The sequence below is a fragment of the Miniopterus schreibersii genome, assembly GCF_964146895.1.
Source record: "Miniopterus schreibersii genome assembly, chromosome: 4".
Lineage (NCBI taxonomy): Eukaryota > Metazoa > Chordata > Mammalia > Chiroptera > Miniopteridae > Miniopterus > Miniopterus schreibersii.
The window spans coordinates 29,029,523-29,057,444 of NC_138105.1; the positions used below are offsets into that span (position 1 = coordinate 29,029,523).

The following is a 27,922-nucleotide window of genomic DNA, read 5'->3' on the forward strand; positions in this document are numbered from 1 at the left end:
CTCTTACAGGAGGAGGTAATTTATGTTAAAAAATGTGTCAGGCACTTAAGTTTTCTGAAATTTACTTCTCTATTACATTGGAGATGTTTTGGGGGTCTCTACTTTTTCTTACAAGGGAGAGTGGGAAAAGAAGTAATCTTTTCTGTGTTGTCTTTTAGAATACATTTATTGCATTTATTAACATTCAATATAGATTTTCAAAGTAACTATACTATTTTACATATAAAACTCTAAAATCTCCCTGAAACATAAATATTAAATAATAGAGTGAAAGACCATGTGAGTTGATTTAGGTATGTGTATTGGAGTATATGTGAAAGAGAGCTCCCCATATACCCCAGAAGATGGCCACAGAGTGCTGAGGGTCCAGTTAAGGGCTTAGATAGTGTTGGAGCCCAGTGAGTGCAATTGCATCATTCCCTGTCATTGTTCTTAGCAGCTCAGTTGTAGGAGTAGAGGAGGGTCAATCCAAAATGGACATAGCAGAAGAGTCTGGTGATGACATGTAATATGCAATGTAGGAAGTTGCTGAAGCACAATTTAAGCCAGGGTTGTGGGGTAAAGGAAGCCCAGTAACTGGAACTGAAGAGTGTTTGAATTCTCTCATTCTAGGCTTGTCTTCCCAAGCACAGACAAGTGAGGTGACTTGGACACAATTGAAAATCTGGACTTGGGTTTCATTACATAAATGGCACTTGTCCATTTTGATAGGATTTTTTAAGCTTCTGGAAATGACCACTAAGGGAGAATGTATAGTGAATGAGTTAGAAGAGGCCAAGGAAAGCACTGGGTGACACCTAAAATTTAGGATGTCAAAGAAGGAGAAGGGACATAAGTGATCAGGGTGATTGTGGTGATTTACTGAACACATATAGTTGCTTCTGTGTGGGTCACTCTTAGTGACTTGGAAATCCAGTTACCTAGAGACTTCACCAGAGTGATATATTTCCATAAACGTGTATGATACTTAAAATGCAAAGTAAGTTCTTCGTCAGAAAATAAATTTCAAATGACTGTTATGACCAAGTGATACCATTTAAAAATAGGTCAGATAGTCATAATATATGAAATGTTTTTATATTAACACAGGAAGTTGATAAACTATTTTGTGAACCTAATATACCAAATTTTATGGAAACGCAGATATTCATGCCTTTTTCAAAAGCAAGAAGTAGAATTATTTAAATTAATTCATAATTTTATTTTCCTTGTATTTTCAAACATTAGGCAGGATTGAGTAATCTTTGTTCCTATGATTAATTTGGAGATGAGCACATAATAGGTGCTTAAAAAGACAGTTAAGTTTTAAGTAAAATTAGATTATATTTAATACAGAAGAGCTTTTTTGTGTTTCACACTACACCTATGAACTGGGGTAAGGTAAGAAAAAGCTGCGGTAAATGCTGAATTATAAATTGTGCCAATATGAATGTGTTATGTCTTCTAGGTTGTTTTCAAGCCTCTTCTGAGTCACACAGGGATCCAGTCCCAGGATGCAATGCCACTATGCTACCGCATGTACTTTGGAGAGCACCTTTCATTTTCAGGAACGCTGGACTGCCTCAGAGCAGATATTGTGGACTCGGACACAGCCAAGGAGAGGAGGAGCAAAAGGGCAAGAAGGTGTCTTGCATTGTTGTTTGCATGTAAAATTTTGTACAAGGGTTATAATACCTGTTTGTTTTTAACTTTGCTTCCTTCTCATGCTAATGAGAAATTAACTTTAATATCTTAATGAGAAGATAATTTCCATTTAACCAAAATAGTAGCCACATTGACAGGTTACGAGGCCTGCTTTTGGGCCTCTCTTTGAACCATGTTAGCGCATCCATGAGGGTGAGCCACATACATGTGGTGATATAGACACCTAGAATTAATTTATAGTTGCACTAGTTAAATTTTTATGATCTTACGGGTTCTAATTTTGTACAATTTAGAATTTATTCCTGACCTCCTTTTTGAGCTGACTTGTGGCAGGTGATATTTCCTATTAGGAACAGAGTAGAGGTCATATAGAATCTAGTCATCAGAAACAAAGACACAGACGGGAATGCCACATGTAGCGTAGAAAGAGTTAAGAACCATCTTTTACTATCATTCTTTATTGCCATGGGTAGTTCTTCAGTTTCTTCACTGTTTGTATAGGAAGTAGTATGCTTACTAATAAGATTTGATTAATCTTTTGAGAACTTGAGTTTTACTTTGGGAGGATCTTGCTGAAGTGTATAGGAATAATAGAATATGGACATAGGTGCTTTTGCAAGGTGGTAAATTAAAAGTAAAATGCACATGTACCCAACATAGAGTTAAGTGAAATGTATATTTCATTTGAAATACTCTATTTAAAATTTTAAATAATTTAACAAAATTGTTTTTAAAAAATCTCATGACAGTTCTGTATAGATAACTAGAAAGAACCTATGTTTAGTTGTTTTAGGTCTAAATATCTGAGGATTTTTTAATGACACGGGAACATGGAAATTGCATTGTCTTTTCTGTTACATAGAAGACAGTCCCTGCTTTTCACATTGTGTGATACCACAACAATGACCGTGCAAGCTAAAACACTGGAAACTGACCTTAATGATCATTAGGATTAGTGGGAAAAATTACTTTTGTTTTTTGACCTTAAAAAATGTCAAAAAATTAAAATCTCTCTTATTGTTAATTATATAAGTATATAGGGAAATGAAAAATATAGTAGAACTAATATCTAGTACATTGTAATTTAAAACATTTTGAAATTGAATTTCTTTCTAGAAAACTTGTCAAAGGGTAGTTTGAATAATTCTGGCCTTCTTGTCATGTAACTCACAATAAAGAATGAGCACCTTTTCTGTTCCTTGGCAAAATGTTGATCCACTAAATATTGATCAGTTTCCAACATTTTATCCTTTGCATTTTAATGTCATGAAGTATTGTCACAACTTCCTTTTACTATGTAGTTTTTTGCCAGCATTTCTTCCTCCTGGATGTCTTCATTCTTTTTGTTACAACCAATTTCCTCTTTCTGCCAGTAAGTCTGCCTTCCCTGCATTCCTTTGGCTGTGTATCTAGTTTCTAGAACAGCAAAGTGGCAACATCTCCATAGTCAGCTGTTTCTTCTATAGCTCCATTTACGTTTAGCTGAATTTCACTACCAGCATTATCATTTTTTGTTTTCTTGCTGCATTTTCATCCTTGTCCAATTCCCTGTTTTTTGTTTTTTTTAAGATAGCAAAATGTTTGACACTGGATACTGTGAACTTTAACTCTAATACAAGGAATGTAAATTGAGATTCTTAACAAACTCTAAATGGACTTTTAGAAACAGACTCTCAGTACCTAAATCAGGATTACTAAAATGATTACTGAAATGAAGTATTTTATATTCCTTTTTCTAGTGATAAAATTATTCTATGAGGAGTTTTTTTGTTTGTTTGTTTTCAGATGTCCCCTTTTTACCCCCATTGATTTCCTCCACCCCATCCCCAGGCCTTCCCCAGACCAATGTCTGTGCCCATAGGTTATGCTTATAAACATATAAGTTCTTAGATTAATCTCTCCCCGCCCACTCCCCCATCTCTACTTTCCCTCTGAGATTCCTCAGTCTATTCCATGCTTCTATGTCTCTGGATCCATTTTGTTCATCAGTTTATTTTGTTTATTACATTCTACATATAAGTGAGATCATGTGGTACTTGTCTTTCTCTGACTGGCTTATTTCACTTAGCATAATACTTTCTAGTTCCCTCCATGCTGTGCCAAAGGATAAAAGATCCTTCTATTTTACAGCTGTGTAGTATTCCATGGTGTAAATGTACCACAGCTTTTTTGTCCACTCATCTACTGATGGGCACTTGGGCTGTTTCCAGATCTTAGCTATTGTAAATTACACTGCTATGAACATAGGGGTGCATAAGTTCTTTGTGATTGGTGTTTCAAGTTTCTTAGGATATATTCCTAGAAGTGGGATCACTGGGTCAAATGGCAGGTCAATTTTTAATTTTTTGAGGAAACTCCATACTGTTTTCCATAGTGGCTGTACCAGTCTGCATTCCCGCCAGTACTTGTAGTTCGTTGATTTGTTGATTGTAGCCATTCTCACAGGTGTGAAGTGATACCTCATTGTGGTTTTAATTTGCATCTCTCTGATGATTAGCAACATTGAGCATTTTTTCATGTCTCATAGCCATCTGTATATCCTCATTGGAGAAGTGTCTATTTAGGTCCTTTGCCCATTTTTTAATTGAATTGTTTGTCTTCATTTTTATGTTGTATGAGTTCCTTATATATTTTGGATATTAACCCTTTATCAGATGAGTCATTGGCAAATATGTTCTCCCATACATTGGGCTCCCTTTTCGTTTTGTTGATGGTTGCTTTTGCTGTGCAGAAGCTTTTTATTTTGATGTAGTCCCATTTGTTTATTTTCTTCTTTTGTTTCTCTTGCCCTAGGAGATGTATCAGCAAACATATTGCTATGACAGATGTCTGAGATTTTGCTGCCTATGTTTACCTCTAGAATTTTTATGGTTTCACGTCTTACATTTAAGTCTTTTATCCATTTTGAGTTTACTTTTGTGTATGCTGTAAGTTGGTGGTCTGGTTTCATTTTTTTGCATGTATCTGTCCAATTTTCCCAGCACCATTTATTGAAGAGACTGTCTTTACTCCATTGTATGTTCTTGCCTCCTGTGTCAAATATTAATTGACCATAATGGCGTGGGTCAATTTCTGGGTTCTCTGTTCTGTTCCACTAATCTATATGTCTGTTCTTGTGCCTGTACCAGGCTGTTTTGATTACAGTGGCTTGTAGTATAACTTGATACCTGGTATTGTGATCCCTCCAACTTTGTTGTTCTTTCTCAAGATTGCTGTGGCTATTCTGGTTCCATATGAATTTTCACAGTGTTTGTTCTAGATCTGTGAAATATGCTGTTGGTATTTTAATAGGGATTGCATTGAATTTATAGATTGCTTTGGGTAGTATGGACATTTTAATGTTGTTAATTCTTCCAATCCATGAACATGGTATATTTTTCCATTTTTTTATATCTCCCTTTATTTCTTTTTTCATTGTCCTGTAGTTTTCCGAGTATAAGTCTTTTGCATCTTTGGTTAAGTTTATTCCTAGGTATCTTATTTTTTCAGTTGCAGTGGTAAATGGGATTGTTTTATGGGTTTCTGTTTCTGAGAGTTCATTATTGGTGTATAAAAATGCCATTGATTTCTGGGTGTTAATTTTGTATCCTGCTACCTTGCTGAATTCATTTATTAAATCTAGTAGTTTTTTGGTGGAGTCTTTAGGATTTTCTATGTACAATATCATGTCATTTGCAAATAATGACAGTTTTGTTTCCCTCTTTCCAGTTTGGGTGCCTCTTATGTTTTCTTGTTGTCTGATTGCTGTCGCTAGGACTTCAGTACTATGTTGAATAAGAGTCATGAAAATGGACACCCCTGTCTCGTTCCTGTTCATAGGGGAAATAGTTTTAGTTTTTGTCCATTGAGTATGATGTTGGCTATCGGTTTGTTATATATGGCCTTTATTATGTTGAGGTATGATCCCTCTATTCCCACTTTGCTGAGAGTTTTTATCAAAAATCGGTGTTGGGTTTTATTGAATGCTTTTTCTGCATCTATTGATATGATGATGTGATTTTTGTCTTTCAGCTTGTTTATGTGATGTATCACATTTATTGATTTGCGAATATTGTAATAAATAGTCTTGCATCCCTGGAATAAGTCCCACTTGGTCTTGATGTATGATCTTTTTAATATATTGCCAGATCTGATTTGCTGATATTTTGTTGAGGATTTTAGCATCTATGTTCATCAGGGATATTGGCCTTTAATTCTCTTTGTAGTGTGTTTATCTGGTTTTGGAGTTAGGTTAATGCTGGCCTCGTAAAAAGAGCTTGGAAGTGTTCCTTCCTCTTGGATTTTTTGCAGTAGTTTAAGGATGGTAGGTGTTAATTCTTCTTTGAATGTTTGGTAAAACTCCCTGTGAAGCCATCTGGTCCAGGGCTTTTGCGTGCTGGGACCTCTTTGATTACTGCTTCAACTTCATCAGCAGTTATTGGCCTATTCAGGTTTTCTGACTCTTCCTGATTGAGTTTTCCTTGTTTTGATTCTATCTTTTTAAAATATCACAAGGAGGTAACACCCTACATGCTTCCCTGTCTGGGTGTGAATGCATAACAAATGTGTGTTGACCATCACTGACAGACTTTGACAAGGTGATGTGATTGGTCACTGATCACTATGCCTGTCCATTATTTATGTAGTGACTCATGGACTGAAGAGCTAGCAGCAAGCTGGTGCTTTATGTAGTTATTCACAGTAAGTTTTAGTTAAAAGTTTGAACTGTGTTGTTGGGAACTGATGTTATTTAACTAAACTGTTATAACTGAAATCCCTTCATGTTGGGATTGTCAGTGTGGTGTACCATTGATGTCAAGAAAAATTGTTTTATCTTTTCACTGAAATCATTAACATAAGGCTGATTTTGACTTATAAAAGGCTAGCTTAGTGAAAAAAGTAAACTCTACTTGATTTTATGCTGAAAAGTATTTAAATGACTTATAACGTTTATTACCTTGGAGATTATTTTGCTAATTAATTAATAAAGATTGCACATTTCTAGAAAAGAGGAAATAAAAACCTTGTCATTTTCTTCATTTTCACATTTTTAGGCAAGGCCATGTGAATCTTCCTCCACTTGAGTTCAAACCGGCTTTAATGTTGGAAACCTTTAGCATCAGTGCAATCGTGATGGAAAAGTCCGTGTGCACCCCTCAGAACTCCACCAGCGCTCTTTCTTTCCATGATCTCAACAAGCGTTACTACAACACCTTCCATTGCAACTTCACCATTTCCTGTCAGTCCATAAGCCAGCACGTGGACATGGCTTTGGTTCGTCTCATTCATCAGTTCAGTACAATGATAGATGACATCAAAGCAACTCAGACTGACATTAAATTGAGCAGATACACAGCTGGATCAGCTTCGCCAACACCTACCTTTAGAACCAGAAAACATCGGGATTTCCGCTCCTCTGACTTCAGCCGCAGTTCCAGAGGAAGTCTTAACGGTGGCACCAGAGTAAATAATGCAAAGAACAAACGGACCAACAGTGAGAATAACAAAAAGGAATCTCGAAACAAAAACTCATTAGGAAGATCTGAGAGAAGAACTTCCAAAGTGTCCAGGAAAGGCTCCAAAGATGTGGTAGATCACATGGCGATCCCCATGGATGACTCAGACTCCATCACCGTGTCGGAGCAGAGTGAGCCCTCTGCTGAGTGCTGGCAGAACATGTACAAACTGCTGAACTTCTATTCCCTCATCTCTGATCCAACAGGAATATTGGAAAAGTCTTCAGATGCGTTTGGACCAGCAGGTAATGGATATTTTATATTTTTTAAATTGTTGTTTGGAATCGCATTCATACTAAGAAAGGTAGGTAGCAGGTTTTTCATGATGTTTTCTTCATGTGACGAGTGGATAATTGAGATGCACAGAAGTTGGTCACTGCGGGAGAGAATAGTCATGTAGCCAGACATCTTGTGCCCCATTTCCCACCCTCCGTAACCCATGGGCAGGGTACTCTGGTAGAGCCACACACACCTGCTGCCAAATGTCTGACTTGACTGTTTGCTTTCAATGTGGCCAAGAGAAGATGTGGAAACATTTAAAAAGTCATTTTGGTGGCGAAGAGGAAGGAGGAGGGCTGGTCAAAAAGGGGAAGGAAAGAGGTAAGGCGATGTTTGGAGTGTCCTTTTATTCTGCAGTTTTCACGTCTAAACCTATGTGTTTCTGTTTACTCATGAAGACATTCGGAGCCCGACAGAGCCAACCTGTAAAGTGGTGTTTGAGAACGAACAGGACAATAACAGTGTGACGAAGACACAGAGGAAGCGCAGCTTGGTGACAGCAGAACCCCAGCATGTCACCCTGATCGTGTTTGGGATTGGCATGGTGAACCGCACACACCTGGAGGCGGACATCGGCGGGCTCACGATGGAGTCCGAGCTGAAGAGGATCCATGGCAGCTTCACGCTGAAGGAGAAGATGAAAGGTACGGCCGCTTTACCATATTGCTGCTGCTTTTCTGAGAGCTGACTCCATCTCCACAATTCCTGCTTGGCAGTTGTTCTAGAAAGCCGAACTTCTGGGTGGATCAGAGAGCTAGTTTATGTAGTTTCTTTTTCCTATTTTTTTTGTTCTTTAAAAATTTCCAGGTGTTCTGCACTAAGTATTACTTCTGAGATTTAAAATGTCATTAGGCTATGTAATGCCTTTAGGCTCTGTACTGCACGATTAGCATGTTAAACTGAATATTTGTTTAGCATTATTCCAATTTTGACATACAATATATGTCCACATTAATACATAGAAATAAAAAAACTTCAAGGAAACTTTTAAAAGTAGTTTCAAAATATAGTTTAAATTTTATCGTAACTTTAAAATTGCCTTTTGTCACTGAACGTATTATGAATAAAATGTGAATTTAATATGAAGTGCAATTATCTTATTTCCAGAATTCATATAATTCTTTTTTATTACTTTTAAGATGTTTTACATCAAAAGATGACTGAGACATGTGCCACTGCGCATATTGGTGGGGTTAATATTGTGCTGCTTGAAGGGATCACACCAAATATACAGTAAGTGTGTTGATTTTTAGTATTTTCTTAAATTTGTTTGTTGTAGTTTATAGGAAACTTAAAATTCATTGGATAAATCCCACACTTGCTGAGTTTTGAAATTTATATACTTAATGTTTCAGATATTGTGATTCTGTCATTAAGAATATCCCAATGAGCCCTGGCCAGTTTAGCTCAGTAATTAGAGCTTTGGCCTGCAGACCTAAGGGTTGCAGGTTCGATCCTCAGCTCTGGTTGGGGTCTGTGCAGGAGGCAACCAATCGATGTGTCTCTCTCACATCAGTGTTTCTCTCTGTCTCTCCCCTCCTCTCTTCCTTTCATTCTCTCTAAAAATCAGTGGAGAAAATAGCCTCAGGTGAAGGTTAAAAAAAAACGAATATCACCCAATGAAATGTTTTTAGAAAAGTGATTTTTTTCCTTTCTAAAACTGGTTTTATTACCTCCCTCACCTCTCCCCCCCTTAAAAATGGGCTCCCGGGACATTGTAAAATTGTGTCTAGAAAAATTATTACCAAAAAAAAAGAAAAAAGAAAAATGATAACAATGCAATTTTTGGTTAAACATACAAGATGCAAAAGCTCACACAATTCAAATAGTTAAAACAAAATTACAGTCAAAGGATATAGACTCTTGGTTTTATGTTAAGCAGTCATTACCCATATTCATGCTGGATTTTAGAATCTCCTCTTGCTATTTTTGCATTTAAACAATTTGACGGTAATGCCCAGGAGACTCTTCTAATGGCGTAGACGAGCGTCTGATATGACTGTGACGTCCCGTATTGCTGTTCTTTTGACTGTCCTTTTTCTTATAAGTCCTGTTCTTGGATCTGTGAGAATTGTTCTCATAATTGTTACCTTTACACATGATATTCAGATCACTCAGCTGTTATTAATACATTAAACCACTGACTTGGTTCATACAACTTGGCACATTATGGACCTTCACTCCTAACTTTATTTCAGTGGAGCAGTTTTATGTTATAATTACAAAATGTGTTTAGGTAAGATTTTGAGAATTTGCTCTTAAGGTTACAACTAGTTATTGTTGTCCTATTATGGTATTAGAAAGCGTTTATCATGCCAAATACTGACTAAATAGAGGATCTGGTTTAGCATTATAAAAATTAAATATTAGTCTAGATTGACTAGTTACAGGTCTATTCATAATATTTTAAACGTGGGTAATGTGATAGCTGTCTGAGGAGTATTTCCGGAAATGGATGTGTAAGTCTTGCTGGGGAGTTTGGACCTGAAACCTTAGAACCAAAGAGGACATATTTTATATTAGCTGCCTGAATGGTCCAGTTTGTATTTCTTAAGAGTTCTTAAGAAAGATCCAGAAATCCAGTATTTGGGAGAGATGACCTTTCCTGATCATTCACTGTGGCAGATGGTCTATTATGTAACAACTATAATCTTAAGAATTACCTACTATGGACCAGGAGCCTCACAGAGATTATTTCACAATTCTGTGATCTGGGGTGGTTTTATCCCCATTTTATAGAACAATACATTGAAATTCAGAAAGATCAAAGTGTTTGCCTAAAATGCTTCACATTGTACAGTAAGAAGGAAAAGAGGTCTCCTGGCACCTCGCCGTGCTACTTCTGCAGACAGTCCTCACAGACCTCTGGCTCCAGATTCCCTGTTGAGGAAATTTAAAGTACCATGCTCACCTAACTGGTTTCAGAAAGTAAACCAGTTTTCTTTACATGTCCTGTGTGTTTTATTGGACCTCTTGTCTTCATTTTCTGTTAGCTTTTCAGAGAATGTCATAAATAGTCTCTAAAAGCATATTTAGTATTAGATAGTTGATTTTTTTCCCTTAGAAAAAACAAACAAATAGGAAAGATCCCTTAACTTTTATATTTGAAAAATAAAAAGTTATTACTCACTGCCAGATTCTAGCAGTGTTAAGTGTTTCTGGACTTACTCTTTGGCTTTTTATTTCCAATTTCAATGAAAAGGAAACAGAACTAAGAAAGTAGTTTAAAAGGTTCTTTGAAGGAAAATTGCAAAAGTGGAAAATAAGAAAAGCTTTCCAGATGATCGGTCATGTTGTAACTGATTTATTCACGAATGCTTATCTGCTTCCTTTTTGTTTCCTGCTTTCTCTTGAATCTTCATCTGTAGACTGGAGGATTTTCCTACATCTCCTACAAGCACAGCCAAACAAGAGTTTCTGTATGTCATATTATTTTTTTTCATGGGCTTTGTGATTAACATAGTAGTGAATAGTTTTAAAGATAATATTACCTGCATGGCTGTGAATGTATGTAGTTATTATTTTGTAGTTTTTACATAGACCCTTTTCTAGATTAAAGCTTACTGCTATTCAGGGAACACACAGGTAAGGGCTACCTTTTTGTTTTGTTGTTGAAAGATTGTAGCACTGTAGTTGTGTGTTGCTTCTGCTTTTTTAGACATGTTACTGTCAAAGTTTTTATTATCACATATCCTTGTTAATGTTTGACGGGATAGTAGAAGCTAAAGTGTTTCACTGTGCAAAAGATTTTTCACTAATTGCAAAAATAATTATTAAAACTAATATTGAAAATATCTACACATCTCAACCTTATGATTTTGTTTTTAAGATGAGTGTTTACTGCTTATCAGACATTTTATATATTGCTTTTTACTATATGTGCTTCTATATTTTGAGTGCCTTAATTTTGACTTATGTATATCTGATATTTTGTGGTAGTGAGCTATACTGAGTGCTATATTTAAAATTATTCATCACATGAGTCTTACCACTGTGACAAATTAATGTGTTACTTAGCAGTGGTTGGTTTTTTTGACATTTTCTGTAAAATTTGAATATGCTGAATAAATATTTGAATCTGTATATTAAGTTCCATGCTGGTAAGGTTTTCATACTTCGTGAGATTTGTTTCATTGCATATTGATAACAGACAAAAATCAATTACCAGCCCTTTGTTGAGATTAATGAGATTTATATCACTTTATCACCCAATTAGAAGTATTAAAAAAGAATGAATGCACTAATATTAAATTAGAGAAATGATTGTTTTCTAGAACTCATTCTTCCATATAAGTGTCATCTTAATAGGTATTGAAAAAAGCTAATTCCACTTTAATAGTCATAGTAGCTAAAGAAGATTTATTGTTTCCCTTTTATCACTGAGTATTTTGCTAAATCTATTTATTTTCAAGAATCCTTTGCTCATTTGAAAGATACTATTTATGCTAGAAACTATCTTTTTACTCTCTGGGTCTTTCCTGGTGCAATTTGTTGGCAGGAACCTTTCCATTGTATGTCAAAGACTGGTTTGTCGTCACTTCTGCACGTGTGACCTATCACATCTGTGTAATTCCACAGTTGCTGTGTTGAGAGCCATTTTTCTGCTGTACTTCCTTCTGCTCATTCATTTCAAAAGATTCAATGAGTGCTTCTCACGTTCAGGGCACTGTTCTAGCCATGGGAAGAGAGAACGAGATCAAGAGAGAGAATACCTCTGCTTTATGTCGGTATCAGTAAAGCGTGGCAGTTTTTAACTAAGTACTAGTTACTTGTTATGAATTAGACTTCTGTCATATCTGTGTCACTCACTGCAAATAGAAAATCCAAATTAATTTCTTCCTTCCTGGTAATTTCTCTTAGTATATTTTAGTATATTAGATGATTATTAGATTAATTTCTTTGATTGGATTTTAAGAAGTACATTGTATTTTTATCTTTCTATATTCAGTCTCTATGCTTTCTTAGTGGTTGTACAGATCCCTAAAATAAGTTGGAGAAGAAATGTGGAGTTCTAAATGGAGAAAAAAAAGAAAATGGAATTTTGTGTGTTGCATGTATGTAATGTGTCAGTGTTTATGCCTTTTACTTATATGTGATCACAGACATATGTTCTTCCATGAAGTCCTTATTAAAATAGAATATTTGGTATGTCCAGCAAACATTGTAAAATAAATGTATTTCAGTGTTTTTAAAATACTTATTTCTTCAGTGTATGTTTTAAACACATGAAAAATCTTAAGTTTATTTAGTTCAATAAATAAAAGCATTTGCCTTGCTCTCAGAAATACTTCTCAAAATTTCTCTTTACTTGGCTATATTTTAATAGTCCTCCTTCCTTGTTGCTAGAACCGTAGTGAAATGCAGTATCGCCAAGTCCCAGGCTCTCTACAGTGCCCAGAGGGGGTTGAAGACAAACAATGCTGCCGTGTTCAAAGTGGGAGCTATCAGCATCAACATTCCCCAGCACCCTGCCACCTTACACAGCATGATGGTTCGGAGTTCTCACCAGCTGTCAAAGCAGATCTCAGACCTCATCAGACAACCTTCTACAGTGTAAGTTATTCCGTCGAGTTCTGCCATCCTCTATAATACTTCAGGTCATTCTTTGCTGTGTGAACAACAGTGTGGAGGAAGACAGAGGGCTTCGTCTGATCATTGACCATGATGGACACTGGGGCAGGTGGAAAGTAGCCAAACGTGATAGTGGGTAGTCCTGGATATCATACCGTGTGTCACAAGTGCCGTTGTCAGTGTTCCATGTTGCATCAATACAGCTTAAGAGGCCTTAGAGATGTGTGGGCAGCATAAGAGGTACTAATAAGGAGCAAACTGACAAATTCTAGAACTGTATCAATCCTCCTTTACTCTTAACTCATTGAAATTTATGATTACATAGGTTTCAAAAATTTCAGTGGCCATTTATGTCCCATTCATGGTTTTGTGCTGTCTTTTCTATGAAGTGATTGCACGTGGTTCAAGGCAGAATATGATCATGCCACATAAATGTTTTAAAAGGCAGTAATTTTGACCTTGGCACTTTAACCTTTATTCCCTGTGTCTGGAACCCTTGTTCATAGGTCTGCATTGCTGAGCTTCATTGCTGTTCTCCAAAGCTATAACTAATGAATAACTAATAAAAATATGATAAGTAAAAGATAAAAAAGTGTTTTAAGATGTTTCCTTTTTCCTATCCTCTAAGGTAAAAAAACATTAGTGTGTCTTTTGATGGTGTCCAAAAGCAATGATTTTTCTAATTGTTCTATCTAGATCTTTAATTCTGATATAATATTAATTCATGTATGAAGGTGCCTAAGTAGTAATAATTTGAATGCTTCTCCTGTCAGTGGAATATGGAATCCAGAATGTGTACATGAGCCTTAGTTTAAAATACTCTAAGGAATTTTTCCTTATTATAATGTATTGCCCTGATAGTGTAATAGTTCAAAAATCAGACTCTGGAGTCAGACTGAATGAGTTCAAATCCTGGTTTCACCACTTTCTGGCTATGCTTCCTCCTTTATAAAGTGGAGATAATAGTGTCTACTCAAAGGGCTTTGTGAGTGAGATAAATGAATAAGTGATATAAAACACACCAAGCACTGAGTTGGCACATGTAAGCAATTATTGTGGCTGTTGGTGTTATTGTTATTAATAGTGACAATAGTAGTAATGGTCACAGTAGTAATAGTCTTACAAGCAACAGTAGAGTGTGCAATGCTGAAGTCACGGAATTTGGAAGCAGACAGACCTGAGTCTAACGTCCAGTTAGTTTCACATTGATGGTATCAGTGGCCTTGGCATTCCAGCGTTCCAGTTTATATTGTTATTCTTTTTGCTTCTCTGGGTCATCATTTTCAATGGCTGTTTCTAGGAAGTCTTAATATGATCTGGAATTAGAAATAAAACATCTGTTTACAGTATGTTTTTGCTATTTTTATTGAGAACTCCAGTAATTTTATATAATAAAATGGTAGTCATTCTGTGTCTTTTAAAATTATTTTTTGCTCTGTAGCCCACAGCCTGTAAAAGAAGATATTGCAACCCCCCTACCTTCTGAAAAAACGCCAACCAGTGTTAATCAGACTCCTATCGAAACAAATGAATTTCCTCAGCTGCCGGAAGGCTTGGAAAAGAAGCCCCTCGTCCTGAAGTTCAGCACCATGTTGGATGGCATCGCCATCGGAGCCGCGCTGCTGCCCTCCCTGCGGGCTGAGTACAAGATGGGCAGGATGCGGAGCCACGGGATGACAGGTAGCGTCTGCTTCCACGTTCTGCCCAGAAAGTAGTATTGGTTGCATAATTAGCAATAATTTGATGAAGAGGTAAATTTGGTTTTATAGATATATGAAAACTTAACTAATTTTAACCAGAACAATTTTAAATTTCATTAATAATATTCCTCAGTCAAGTAAATACTATCAGTCACCTCCCTTAATGACCAGCATGGACCCTACTTTAATCTGAACTCTTTAAACTTGTTGGACTGTGGAGGCCATTTCTCCAGGTAAACTTAGGTTGAATACGTTTCTCCATCTGTCAGCTTCCTGTTGCCTGAATAATATGGCTTATGTTCGCAATGGGCACCTTTTGCTCAAATTAGAGGTAATTTGACTTCTTCAAAACAGCTGCTTCTGTAAGGTTCATGGCCCTCGTATATCCTGTCCAAAATGTTTTGCTGTTATAGTTTTGTCCTGAAATTCATCACATATACAAGTATAAATTATATACACACAGTTTAAACAATAATAAAGAACTGTGGTCTCATCGATCTGTTACAAACCTAAGAATTAGAAAATACCGGTACTTTGAAGTCTTTTCGAGGAATATTACCACTACCAGATAATATTCCCATGGCTTTTAGGGGGAGAACCACTGTCATGTATGTCATGTCCTAATTTCTTTTCTTTTCTTTATAGTTTTACTGCACTTTGTATATACTCATAAATGACTTAGTTTGTTTGCTCTTGCCTGTTTTGAACTCTATTTACATGGAATCCTAATACATTTTTTTAACTTGGAATTTTCTTTTTTCTGTACATTTTCTTTGAGGTTCATCTATTCAAGCAATAACTTTTCTTTTTTCTTACAGGTGCACAGACCAGGTTTACATTTGAGCTGCCAAATCACAGATTGAGGTTTACTTCAAAAGTTTCTGCCACAGATATGTCAACCATTCCTCCTTCTGCCAGTCTTAACTTGCCTCCTGTTACTATGTCTGGGAAATACATCATGGAAGAGCATGATAGTTATTCAGATCAGGTGTGGAGTATAGACGAATTGCCTTCCAAACAAGGGTACTATTTACAGGGAAATTACCTACGCTGTGTGGCAGAAGTAAGTTTACTTTTTAATTTTCTTACTCTTTGTAATAGAGGCCTTCAAGCTGTAGGTGTACCAAAATATGTAGTGATCCAAACTTTTAAGGCAAGTTATTAAATCATTTATTCCTACAGAATTCTATACTAAGTCTGGTATGTGTATGTGTGTGCATGTGCACGTGTGTGTGTGCTTCTCTCCTTATAGGTTTACTGAAGCATGTTTTTTTATGATCTTGGAATTCATTATTTCTTACATTGGGTTTCACATTCATCTCTGCAGTATTTTCATGGTTGATTTTATTATAACAACATTTATTTATGGTTCTAACAATACAACAGTGGTGTTGAAAATAAATATTACTCTAGATAAAATTTAAATTTTGAAATTAGCAGATTATATAATAAAGTATACTTCCACTCATTTTCAAATGATTTCTTATACCTTATTGGCTACTGTTATTTTTTTTTAAATTGAGAATGGCCTGTAATAGACCAGTAAAATATTGGAGAATCTGAATATTTTTAACCCTTCTCTAGAGTGTTGATTTCAAATAGTACATAGATACTTTTCCACAGAGTTTGGGATTACTTATGTGAGCAAAAGATGTATTTAAAACTAAGTCAGTCAGTAATGTCAGCCTAATGCTGTAATTTTGTTTGGCAGGTTGGTTCTTTTGAACATAATCTCACAACTGATCTTCTAAACCACTTGGTGTTTGTTCAGAAAGTATTCATGAAGGAAGTTAATGAAGTAATACAAAAAGTCTCTGGTGAGCAGATTTATGGCATTTTATAGTACAGAGCGTGTAGCACCAGGTTTTGTTCTCATTGGCTGCATGGCCTGTGGGTCTGTGGTATGAACATTGAGCCTATCATTTGGAGGTAATTGTTTAGTGACTCCCTGCAAACAAGGCGTGCCTTTTCTGGCTTTTCCACCTACAGATTCTTTTGCTAATTACTCTTGTCATGTGTAATACATACATTCATGATTTATAAACTTCACAAAGCTCCTTTATGCTTACCTTCTGAGCGAGTGAAAGTGAGCAAGCGAGAGAGAGAACTTCGTGTATGTCTATTGACCAAACCAGTCTTTATTCATTTAGGAACAAAATTTAGATCAATAATAAGATTGCCACCTTAATCTATACCCACTGGTGACTATATGCTGGCTACAGGGTTAATTGTTTATAGTAACCCTTACATTTTTGCCATCCCTCAAGAGTAGATTACAATTGAGCTTCTTAATCACAGTTTTACATTATAACACAAAATACATGCTTGATTTTAAAAATGTTTAATTGACTTTTCATTCACAAGATGAAGTATTAAGAGGATTAGGGTAGAAAACAAGTTGACTCTGTATAACAGCTCTTGAGACTGAATATTTTCAGTATGAATATAACCATGTCAAAATAATAGTTAAATCACATCTATAAATTTAATTCATAATGAGTAAAAACCTGTGGAGTTCATGTGACTAATATAATAGTGTTTCCAATATTTCTATAAACTAAAATGATTACTGTATTTTGTAAGAGGTGGAGCATCTGGTTTTAAATTTTAAGAAATTTTTTCTGACACCAGATAAAAGATATTCAAGGTAGTGATAGATCAACATAAAACAAGTAGAATTTTTATGAATAGACTTTTTTTGAGGTAAAATTGGCATACTATATTAGTTTTAAGAGTATAACATAATAATTTGATATTTGTATACACTGTGAAGTGATCACCATAATTAATCTAGTTATCATCCATCGCCAACAAAGTTATAATTTTTTTTCTTGTGATGAGAACTTTTAAGCTTTGCTCTCAGAAACTTTCAAATATGCAGTACAATATTATTGACTATAGTTACCATGCTGTACATTACATCCCCAGGATTTAGTTATTTTATATCTGGAAGTTTGTACCTTTTGCCCCCTTTACTCATTTTGCCCAACCTCTCCACTCCCTTCCCCTGTAACTACCACCAATCTGTTTCCTATATTTGTGAGTTTTGTTTTTTAGATTCCACATCTAAGTGAGATCATACAGTATTTATCTTTCTCTGTTTAACTTATTTCACTTAGTGTAATACCCTCAAGGTCCATCCATGTTGTTACAAGTGCAAGATTTCTTTTTTTAAAAAAAAGCAAAACATGAATTTTGCCCTGGCCAGTGTGGCCCAGTTGGGTGTCATCCCATACACTGAAAGATTGCCGGTTCGATTCCCTGTCAGGGCACATGACCGGTTGCCGGCTTGATCCCCAGTAGGGTCGTGCAGGAGGCAGCTGATTGATGTTTCGATGTTTCTCTCTCTCTTTCTCTCTCTCCCTCCCTTCCTCTCTCTCTAAAAAAATCAATTAAAAAATTGTAAAAAAACCCCAAAGAGTTCTTTTTTACAGCTTTTTTGAAAGCCCATAAAAGATTACATTTCTATCTCAAGCAAACAAAACCTGCTCTTTTATCTGTTTGCTTCTTGGCTCTTTTGATGCATCTGTGGTCCCTAATAGGAAAAAACTTCATCCCACCCGTATGCTCCCTGAGTTGATTATGAACTCAACATGCAAATAAAAAGGTGGATCATTTTAAGATAGGATATTGGAAAAATAAGCATGCAGAGAAGTTCATAAAAGGAAAGAGAAGTAGATATAGAAACATTAGAACATTATTTAGAGCATTAGAACTCAGAGGAGTGCCACATTGCCTGGGCAAGAAATGTTCTGTTAATAGGAACTTAACCCTCAAGATCCCCTGCCCCCATTAAAAAAATTACACAACACTCTTTGCTGTCACACTCTTTATTAATGTGTGTTACCTTATTTTTAATTTCTCCACCTTTATTTTTTCTTTCTTTTTCTTTTGCACATCTAAATATAAATAACAAAGTTCATATTTTTGATTGAAGAAATTATTCCAGTTTACTTTTTTGCCTCAAATACATTTTCTGGCATGTATAATCAATCACATTTGGTTTAATTATGTAGATAATGTTTTAATTTATTCCTTATAAAATTTTTTAAGAAGTATCTGTGGATGCAGCATTATATCTGTCTTATATACATCTGCCTCAGTGAATGTAACCTGCTAAAAAGATTGAGTTAATGATCAGCGAAAAGAAAATAACTGCTTTATGGTGTTTTTTTAAATGCACAAAATAGAAATTTTCCTTTTAAAGAAATTACCCCAAACTCTCAATTACTTAACTTCTTTTAGGTGGGGAGCAGCCAATTCCTCTCTGGAATGAACATGATGGGACAGCAGATGGAGAGAAGCCTAAGATTCTACTCTATTCTCTCAACTTGCAGTTTAAGGTGACATAGCAATAATAATGCTACTCTTAAAAGGATTTTTCTAATTAACTAATGCCTGTTTGTTGTAGAAAATTTATATGAGACATAAATATGCCAGGTAGAGAATAGAAATGAAGTATATCCGCTAAAGAAAAAGCTTTACAATTGTTTGACTATCCTCTAGGACCTTTTTCTATTTGCATTTTTCAGTATGCATATATTTCTGCATTTTAAAGAACCTTGGGTGCCCTTCCATGCAGAATGTTTAGGTCAACCTGCAAGAAATATTTTGTACACTTGTCCAATTAACAGTAATACCTTAATAGAAATCTTCATATTTCCAATATTTAAGACATTAATGTTCTTAAAAATAAAAATTCTTTTTACCAGTTATTTAATTGTAATGTATTTAACCCATGAATGGTCTAGATTTTAAATACAAAATACTGAAATGAAATTTAATAGCTAAAGAAGTCCCTACTAATGAGAAATTAAAGAATGTTGGCAGTTTTATCAGTTAATTAGACATCATGTATGTGTTACAAAACATTCCATTTTATTTATCATATATTGAAAGGTTTCATTGTAGGGGGTGGACATTGTTGATTAAGAGTCCCTTTTTCCTTACATTTAATCTGCTAGGGTATTCAAGTCACAGCTACAACTCCATCAATGAGAGCTGTGAGATTTGAAACTGGGTTGATTGAACTGGAACTTTCAAATCGACTTCAAACCAAAGCCTTGCCAGGAAGCAGCAGCTACCTGAAACTGTTTGGTAAATGCCAAGTGGATTTGAATCTGGCATTAGGACAAATTGTCAAACATCAGGTGAGTGCAGAATGTGTTGACATTAGAACTGTGGCTTTTAAATTTTGCACATCAATTTCAACTACTTGAAGTATCTCTATATTTATGAAAATCTTTTAAGTTGCTAAAATTTCTGATTGTAAATTCTAATGAAAATTCATTTATGAAGGCCTTTACAATTTTACTTGAGTGTTTCATTGAGTATTTTGGTGGTATATTGTTATAGTTTAGTACAAAGGCAATCACATGAAACTTAATCCAGTATTTTCATAAATATGCTTATAAATCCTCTTTATTTTGTTAAACATTGTTTTTATTTCAATGCTTTGTGCTTATATTGATGAATTCTTAAATGTTACTAAGTTTCTCAGCTACGCTATAATATTGGCAAGTTTTGCATACCATAATGCTAAACGTAAAAGTTTAAAACACATATATGTACACATAGCAGTATATCAGACTGTATTTTATGATAATTAGTATTCACAACTCATAGGTTTTTTTAAAAATTTTAATTTTGCTAAAAATCAGGTAGATTTTAACCATTTCCTTTCTGCGATTTGAAGAACCTATTAAATGACTACCAGCTACACTTTTAAAATTGAGTGCCTATATTAAAGAATATGTCAGGAATAAATGAACAAACATTTCTTGTCAGCTATAGAAAAACAGTTAATTTGTTCAAATAAAAACATTTAGAGAAGAAGGAGGATCTAATTATCATGAAACATTTAATACATTGCTGTACAGAATATGGACCTCATCCTAGATTTTGTATGAACTTGATGTTTGACTTTCCATTTAGTTCTGAAATACCCATTCATATTGTATGTTGATTTCAGGTGTTTATGGTATAAAGCATAAAGTATATATCATTGGTGCATGAAATTGAGAAAAATATACTATAGTTGTTTTGGTGCACAATACCATTAATGGTATTAAAACTTTTAGTTTCTTTTATTAAAAGATTTTTCATTATTTGATTTTATTGAACTTTTAATTTAGGTTTATGAGGAAGCTGGTTCTGATTTTCATCAAGTTGCCTATTTTAAAACCAGAATTGGATTAAGAAATGCTCTCCGAGAAGAAATCAGTGGTTCTTCAGATAGGGAAGCTGTGCTTATTACCTTGAATAGACCTATCGTGTATGCGCAGCCGGTGGCCTTTGACAGAGGTGAGTCAGGCAAGACTGTCTTGTTGGATTTAGAACTGTGTAGTGATGCCAGATAAAAATCACTAGCTCACCAGTGTAAGTGAAATGGGAGCATCCCAAGAGTGTCTTGCTTATTCCCTTCAATTTTTAAAGTCATTTTACTTGTTAAAGTTATTTGCTTTCTACATGGATTGTAATGCCAAATTTTTTGGTTTGGGTAACTAATGTACCCGTTTGTTGGTATTGTCTTTATTTGCTTATCCTCTAAATGTTTATTGTGTACTGTCTAGAAGTGGAATCTGAAAACACAGTACCCTGCCCTCCGGGAGGTCTTAGCCCTGTGGGAGGAGCTAAGTGGACTCAGAGCCGAGTTAGAGATCCGTGTTCTAGGGTCTCAGGGAGTCTCTACCCTCACCTGTGCTGCTTACAGGAGACACCAGCTCTTCAGATTCAACTTGGAGTTAGGAGTTCACCAGGGCGATAAGGAAACAAAAGCTTGTCTTATTTGCCTTTGCATCCAATGGTCTAGAACAGTTCCTGGCATGTATAGCAGGAACTAAATAAATATTTGTCAAACGAGAGAGAACATGAATGAAGGTATATGAGCACAGAGGTCTAAGAAAATACAGCAGCAGCTTTCAAAAAAAAAAGTAGTGGGAAAGAGGCTGAGCAGATAGAGAGGGTCTAAGTAATGCATATTGGGTAAATATGTTGGAATTGTGTTTTGAAAGTAAGAACCATTTAGGAAGCCATTTAAGATTAAAATTGGTGGTAGATGTGGACTGGTGATAAGATCAGTTGGCTGTAAAACTGTCCTTTTGGCAGTGTTATGGATAACATTTTATTTTGCTAGATCCAGTGCCTGCTTTTTTCATTTCTCATCTTACTGACCTCTCGTCAGCTTTCAACAACTCCTTAAAGTACTTACTGCTCCATGTGTCCCTGAAAGATACTTGCTTTTCCTTCTCCTCTGCCTTCTTCATCTCCTCTTTAGGCTCCTTCCACACACTGCATTCAATAAAGGTTTTCCTGAGAATTCATTCTTGTTACACACTTAAATGTCTTTGACTTCTTCTCTAAAGTCCATCTTTTCTGTTTTTTAAAAAAATATGTCTTTATTGATTTCAGAGAGAGGAAGGGAGAGGGAGAGAGAAATGTCCATGAGAGAATCATTGATCGGCTGCCTCCTGCACGTCCCCTGCTAGGGTTCAAGTTCACAACCCGGGCACGTGCCCTGACCGGGAATCCAACTGCTATCTCCTGGATCATAGGTTGATGCTCAACCTCAGAGCCACGCCCAGCGGGGCAGCCCATCTTTTCAATGTATACTCCTAGTATTCTGTACCTCTCCTCCAGGAATTTTTGACATTAGTAGCAGTAAGCTCTGCAGGGTCAGGGACCATATCTTTCATTTGTTGTTCCATCCCAGTGCCTGTCACATAAGAGGCATTTTACAGTTTGTTGAATGAATGAATGGACCTGGCTTGTCTTCCTCCTTCTGCCATTTTGAAATTGTCTGCTTTCTGCTTCTTTTGGTCATTTGTTAAGTTGACCATATCCTTTTAGATTCTTTCCAATTCTAATGCTACCATTTTCTGGGAGTGATTTTTATTAATCAGTGGGATTTTGCAGCTATTGAGTTTTACTTGTCATATAGCTTTACAGTTTTGATTTATTTTTTAAAATTTTCTTTCTGCCCTGCCTTAATCATCAAAAGCTGTGCTATTTTGGCTGAACTATAAGGCTGCCTATGACAATTGGAACGAACAGCGAATGGCTTTACATAAGGACATTCACATGGCTACAAAGGAAGTAGTAGATATGCTCCCCGGAATCCAGCAAACCTCCGCCCAGGCCTTTGGGACGCTCTTCCTGCAGCTCACTGTGAATGATCTGGGGATTTGTCTGCCTATCACAAGTACTGCACAGGTATGGAACTCAAGTCCTCGTTCAACACTAAGAGCCAAGCAACTCTATTAACCATTCCTAGGTATACAGAGTATCACAGTAAATGTCTTAGGAGGGCCGTTGACAACTTGAGTTTAGTAATAGCAAGTAAGATTGAACTCCTTCAACCGTTATTCGTTCATTTACAACGTATTAAAGGCGAATCTCATGAGACTTCTCTGCTGTGCCTCAGAATAGTGATGAGATCGACACCCATATGATAACTCTTAATTTCAACCTTGACCAATAAGCAGCAAGATTTTTCTCTTCATAATTTGGGACCAATTCTCAGGAGCACACATCTGCATGCTCGTGTGTGAGAGAGAAAAGGCTATGAAACCCTGACAGACCAAGAAGTTGCAATTAAACAAGTACAGAAGCCTATATTTTACTGCTTTAATTTACCTTAAATAACCTGTAAGCAGCTGTTGAATGAATTTATCTTTTAGTAAATTCTGGGTTGAGGATTGGCACCGTGTGCTATGTCTGTGTCTTGGGAGTTGAATGGTAACTTTTAATGGCAAGATGGACGGACTCAGAAGGGCCGCACACACCAAGGGCGGTGGTCAGAATTCAAAGAACAAACTCTCCCTCCCCACACAAAAACAGAAGCTGGAGATAGAAAAGCAGATAATTAGCCTTTTGCAAGTTTAGTTTAAAACAAAAAGCACATGGAAATGCTTTTCACTTGAGTAATCCAGTTTTTAAAGTGGGCATCTTTCTAAGCTACTTTTCAATGAAGCTTTCTGAGTTTGCCCCTTTATGAATTTTTGTTCCCATGTATCCTATGAGAATTTCCAAATTTAAAAGTTGTCACTTTTTGCCTTGTTTCCTCTTTAATGTATTTTGCAGTCCAATCATAGTGGAGACCTGGACACAGGCTCTGCCTTGGTACTGACCATTGAAAGCACTCTCATCACTGCTTGCTCTTCCGAGTCTCTGGTTAGTAAAGGGCACTTCAAAAACTTCTGCATTCGTTTTGCTGATGGCTTTGAGACGTCATGGGATGACTGGAAGCCAGAAATCCGTGGGGATCTAGTGATGAATGCCTGTAAGTGTCTTTTACTTTCTGTATGAACTTCAGAGTTTCTAAAAATTAAAAAAGAACAAAAACAACCTATCTCTTGTAAAAGTAAAGGATGCTCAGATATAAGAATATTATTGGACTTCGTGAAGTGAGGGCTATTTCTATTTAAAAAATATCAGAACATTTTTGTGAGAAACTGCAGCTTTCAGCAGTGTTGGTAAGCAACCTGGTAGCCATTCTTGTTGATAGTATAGCATTTGGAGGTTTGCTCAGTGCCTGATTTTTTCTATAATTGACTCACATATGACCAGATAAAGCATCTTTGTTCTGTGAGGATCTTGAAAGAACATGTAAAATCCAGTTCATCATGTAACATAGCACAGTTGCAGTAACCAGAAGCAAGAAGCCCACCTTGATTAATGTTGACATGAGTAAGTCCACATGTCCAGATTTGTGGGATATAGAGTATGAATTGTGTGATTCCTTTGATTGCATAACACTGAAGGTTGGGAATAACTAAAGCTATGTGTATACACTATTTTGAAGGTGTAGGGATTAATATTATCCTTTTAATATTTTAAATATTGTAACTGTTAATAAAGCATCATTAATCTGAATAATGAAGAAAAATTATATTTGAAGAATGAAAGGTTGTGAACTAGAATTTATCAGCCAATCTTCTAAGCCAAAATTAATGCTTGATTACTTTTCAGAAGGTGATATGCCATTGTTTATGAAATTTTTCCCCTCTGAAATGGAAAAAAAACTTTCCAGTTCTGGGTTTTCTTAGTTTATGACTTTGTAGTTTTTACTAATAGTAAGTATACTTACATAAGACTAACATGTAATTTTTAAAAAAATATGTTTTTATTGATTTTTAGAGAGAGAGAAAGGAGAGGGATAGAGAGATAGAAACATCAGTGAGAGAGAAACATCATCAATCGGCTGCCTCCTGCATGCCCCCTACTGGGGATTGAGCCTGCAACCTGGGCATATGCCCCCCACCAGGAATTGAACTGGTGACCTCTTGGTTCATGGGTCAATGCTCAACCACTTAGCTATATTGGCTGGGCTATGTAATATTTTTTTTTTAAAAGGAGTTGAGTATAAAGCAGAGAAATAAGAACAGTAGGAGTATGCCTTAGGATTTCTTTCTTTAGATCATTTAAAAATTCTGCCCTGGAAAAAAGATGGCCCAGTCATATTTCCTCTCTCGGTGATAATGTTTTTATTCGAAATGCAGTAAAATTAGAATGGCCAATCTAATTTTTAGTAGGAAGAGTTCAAAGGACCATGTAGGTAGATAGTAAGGGTTAGACTCTTTTCATTAACATGAACTTAGAAAAATTACATAAACTGTGAAGTTTGAAAGGCTCCAAGCTCTCTGTTAACACCTGGGTGGCATTCAGTCATGAGAGCTTGAAATTGTCATTCTGGATTCAGAATAGTGGTTGATCCAATTTGGCACTCTGTCTCTGAGGCAGAGACCACGGGTACCCTAGGGAAGGGCCTCATTGGTTTCTTGCTCCTCACTTTCAGGATTCGGATCTGCTCCTATACATCTTAATATTCCTTATTAATTCCTCACAGCTCTGTATTCTATGAATTTATATAATCACTTTTTAAAACTTAATTTTAAAGATTCTCTAACATTTCTTGGAAATGGAAATTCCAAAATTTAAAACATCTTTTTTATTTTTAATTAAATTTATTGGGGTGACAATGGTTAATATGAACATACAGGTTTCGGGTGCGGGTTTCTTCTAAGTTACAAGATCTGTATATTGCTCTGCCTTTTTTTTTTTTTTTTTTTTTAACTTACTAGTTCTTCTGAAAGGCCTCAGTTATGTTAGTCAAATTTTAAAGGGTTTTCTTTTCATTCTGGCATTCTTAGATTAGAAAGGTAATCTAGGGTTCTCTTGCTCTGAATTAGGACCTTGACTATAAAGGTGAATTGGGTGATCTTTTACCCCAAAACAAGATCTAATTCTTTCTTGTTTTATAATTGGATGTGAGGCACATGTACCATATGGTTCAAAAATATAATTTAGATTTTAAAGTCATTGGCACTATCTTCAAAGTAAAAACTGCGTTAATAGAAATTATCACTTAACAAATAGACCCTTTCTCCCAAAGTAAGTTGTAGTTTTTCTACAACTCAGATTTGGGTAACATGTGAATACCAGTTTAAAATACAGAGTGAGCCTGGCCGGGCGTGGCTCAGTCGTTGAGCGTCAACCTGGGATCCAGGCGATTGGGGTTCGATTCCCCGTCAGGGCACATGCCCGGGTTGCGGGCTGCAGCCGATCAATGACTCTCTCATCATTGATGTTTCTATCTCTCTCTCTCCCCCTCCTTTCGTCTCTCTGAAGTCAATAAAGATATATTTAAAAAAGAAAAATAATAAGATACAGAGTGAATCTTAAAAAGAAATTTTCATTTAAGATGTATGTATATACTGTCAGGTTTAGAGTGAAATTGGTTTCCATTAAGGATTACTGAAAAAGGATTTTGATTCTGTCTCTAGACTTTATTTAAAAGTTGTTTCATGGATGGTATGTCCTTCACTATTTAAAATTGTTAATTTAGTTAACCTCGTTTTTGAAGTTGATATTATCAGTTAAAGCTAAGGGTAGTAAACATTTCAGAGTTCCAAGTCAGATATGTTCTGGGATCTGTCTATGACCTTATGAGTTTGACATCATGGCAGCCATTTTTTTTCCTCCTACTGAGATATTCCCTGTCAAAGGAAAAGACAGGCTACTAAATCATTCCTGTGACCTAAAGTGGCATTTCTCAGTTGTCATTTTTAAACCATTTGCATTCTTTTTTTTTTTTATCTTCACTTGATATTTTTTCCATTGCTTTTCAGAGAGAGTAGAAGGGGGAGAGAGAGAAACATCGATGTGAGAGAGACACATTGATTGGTTGCCCCCCGTATGTACCCTGACCAGGGCAAAGATGGAGCCTGCAACCGAGATGTGCGCCCTTGGCCGGAATTGAACCTGGGACCCTTCAGTCCTCAAGCCTGCGCTCTAACCACTGAGCCAAACCGGCCAAATAACCATTTGTATTCTTAAAGTGCCAATCACTCCTGATGGCACAGATTGTCACAGCACTGAGAAACTGGAGCTTCAGAGTCAGCCAGGTGTTTTCACACAGATAAGGAAATCATACACAGAAGGTGAAGATAAAACTGCAGCTAAATTCTTAAAATTATAGAATAAGATACTTTGAGACATAGATACTACCCATCATCTGAGGCAGCCTTTTTGCTCTACAGATTAGAAACTGAAATCTAGAGAAGCCGGAGATCCTGTTCATATGTAGGTGATACTCTTTGGGTGAAAAATTACCAATGCTTGATCACAAGCATAATTTCACTGCAAACCATTTTGGGGTGCTGTTTCTGCAGGTGTGGTTCCCGATGGCACCTATGAAGTATGTTCCCGGACTACAGGCCAGGCAGCCGCTGGTAGGTTCACATTTGGTATTACTTTCACTACATGTGTCAGGGGAAATCCTGCCTTTATATATAATAAGTATTTTCAGCCTTTATATTAATAGTGAGAGGATCTTTTAATGAAACTTATTCTGGTAGTCCCAAAATTTTAAAAACATTTGTAACAATTATTAGTATATTTTTATTTAACAATTTTAAATTTGGAAGGCTACTAGGATCAGAGAAAGCTTCATGGAAGAACAAGCATTTAGACAGAACTTGAAAGATGGATAAAATCGTTTCTTAAGGAAAAACTTGGAGGTGCAGGTCATAGAAAATTCAGACAGAGAATGTCATATCAGTCATGATGGCAAAACACTGTCTAGTTAGACTTGTCCAAATTGGTAGAACAAAGTGTGAAAATACGATGGGGAAAATCTTAAATCCCAGAATCAGGACTTCAAACTTGATTTGGTGGACAGCGGGAAAGCCACTAAATCTTTTTGGGCAAGAAAGCAGATGGTGATAGTGTCAA

The 27,922-nt window shown here is 36.0% G+C and overlaps 1 protein-coding gene across 2 annotated transcripts in view; it reads left to right on the forward strand.

Annotated features, from left to right (window-relative positions):
- The window catches only part of BLTP1 (bridge-like lipid transfer protein family member 1), a 134,961-nt gene that overhangs the window by 72,930 nt on the left and 34,109 nt on the right, over positions 1–27,922 (forward strand). For both annotated transcript variants that reach the window (XM_081134323.1, XM_081134324.1), the window contains exons 46-60: positions 1,448–1,623; positions 6,678–7,384; positions 7,817–8,062; positions 8,558–8,651; positions 10,787–10,837; positions 12,765–12,971; positions 14,431–14,669; positions 15,508–15,752; positions 16,401–16,506; positions 18,935–19,032; positions 19,654–19,839; positions 20,824–20,992; positions 22,689–22,900; positions 23,771–23,969; positions 27,361–27,420. In XM_081134323.1, coding sequence (XP_080990449.1) covers positions 1,448–1,623; positions 6,678–7,384; positions 7,817–8,062; positions 8,558–8,651; positions 10,787–10,837; positions 12,765–12,971; positions 14,431–14,669; positions 15,508–15,752; positions 16,401–16,506; positions 18,935–19,032; positions 19,654–19,839; positions 20,824–20,992; positions 22,689–22,900; positions 23,771–23,969; positions 27,361–27,420 — 2,995 coding nt within the window. The remainder of the gene's footprint in view (positions 1–1,447; positions 1,624–6,677; positions 7,385–7,816; positions 8,063–8,557; positions 8,652–10,786; positions 10,838–12,764; positions 12,972–14,430; positions 14,670–15,507; positions 15,753–16,400; positions 16,507–18,934; positions 19,033–19,653; positions 19,840–20,823; positions 20,993–22,688; positions 22,901–23,770; positions 23,970–27,360; positions 27,421–27,922) is intronic.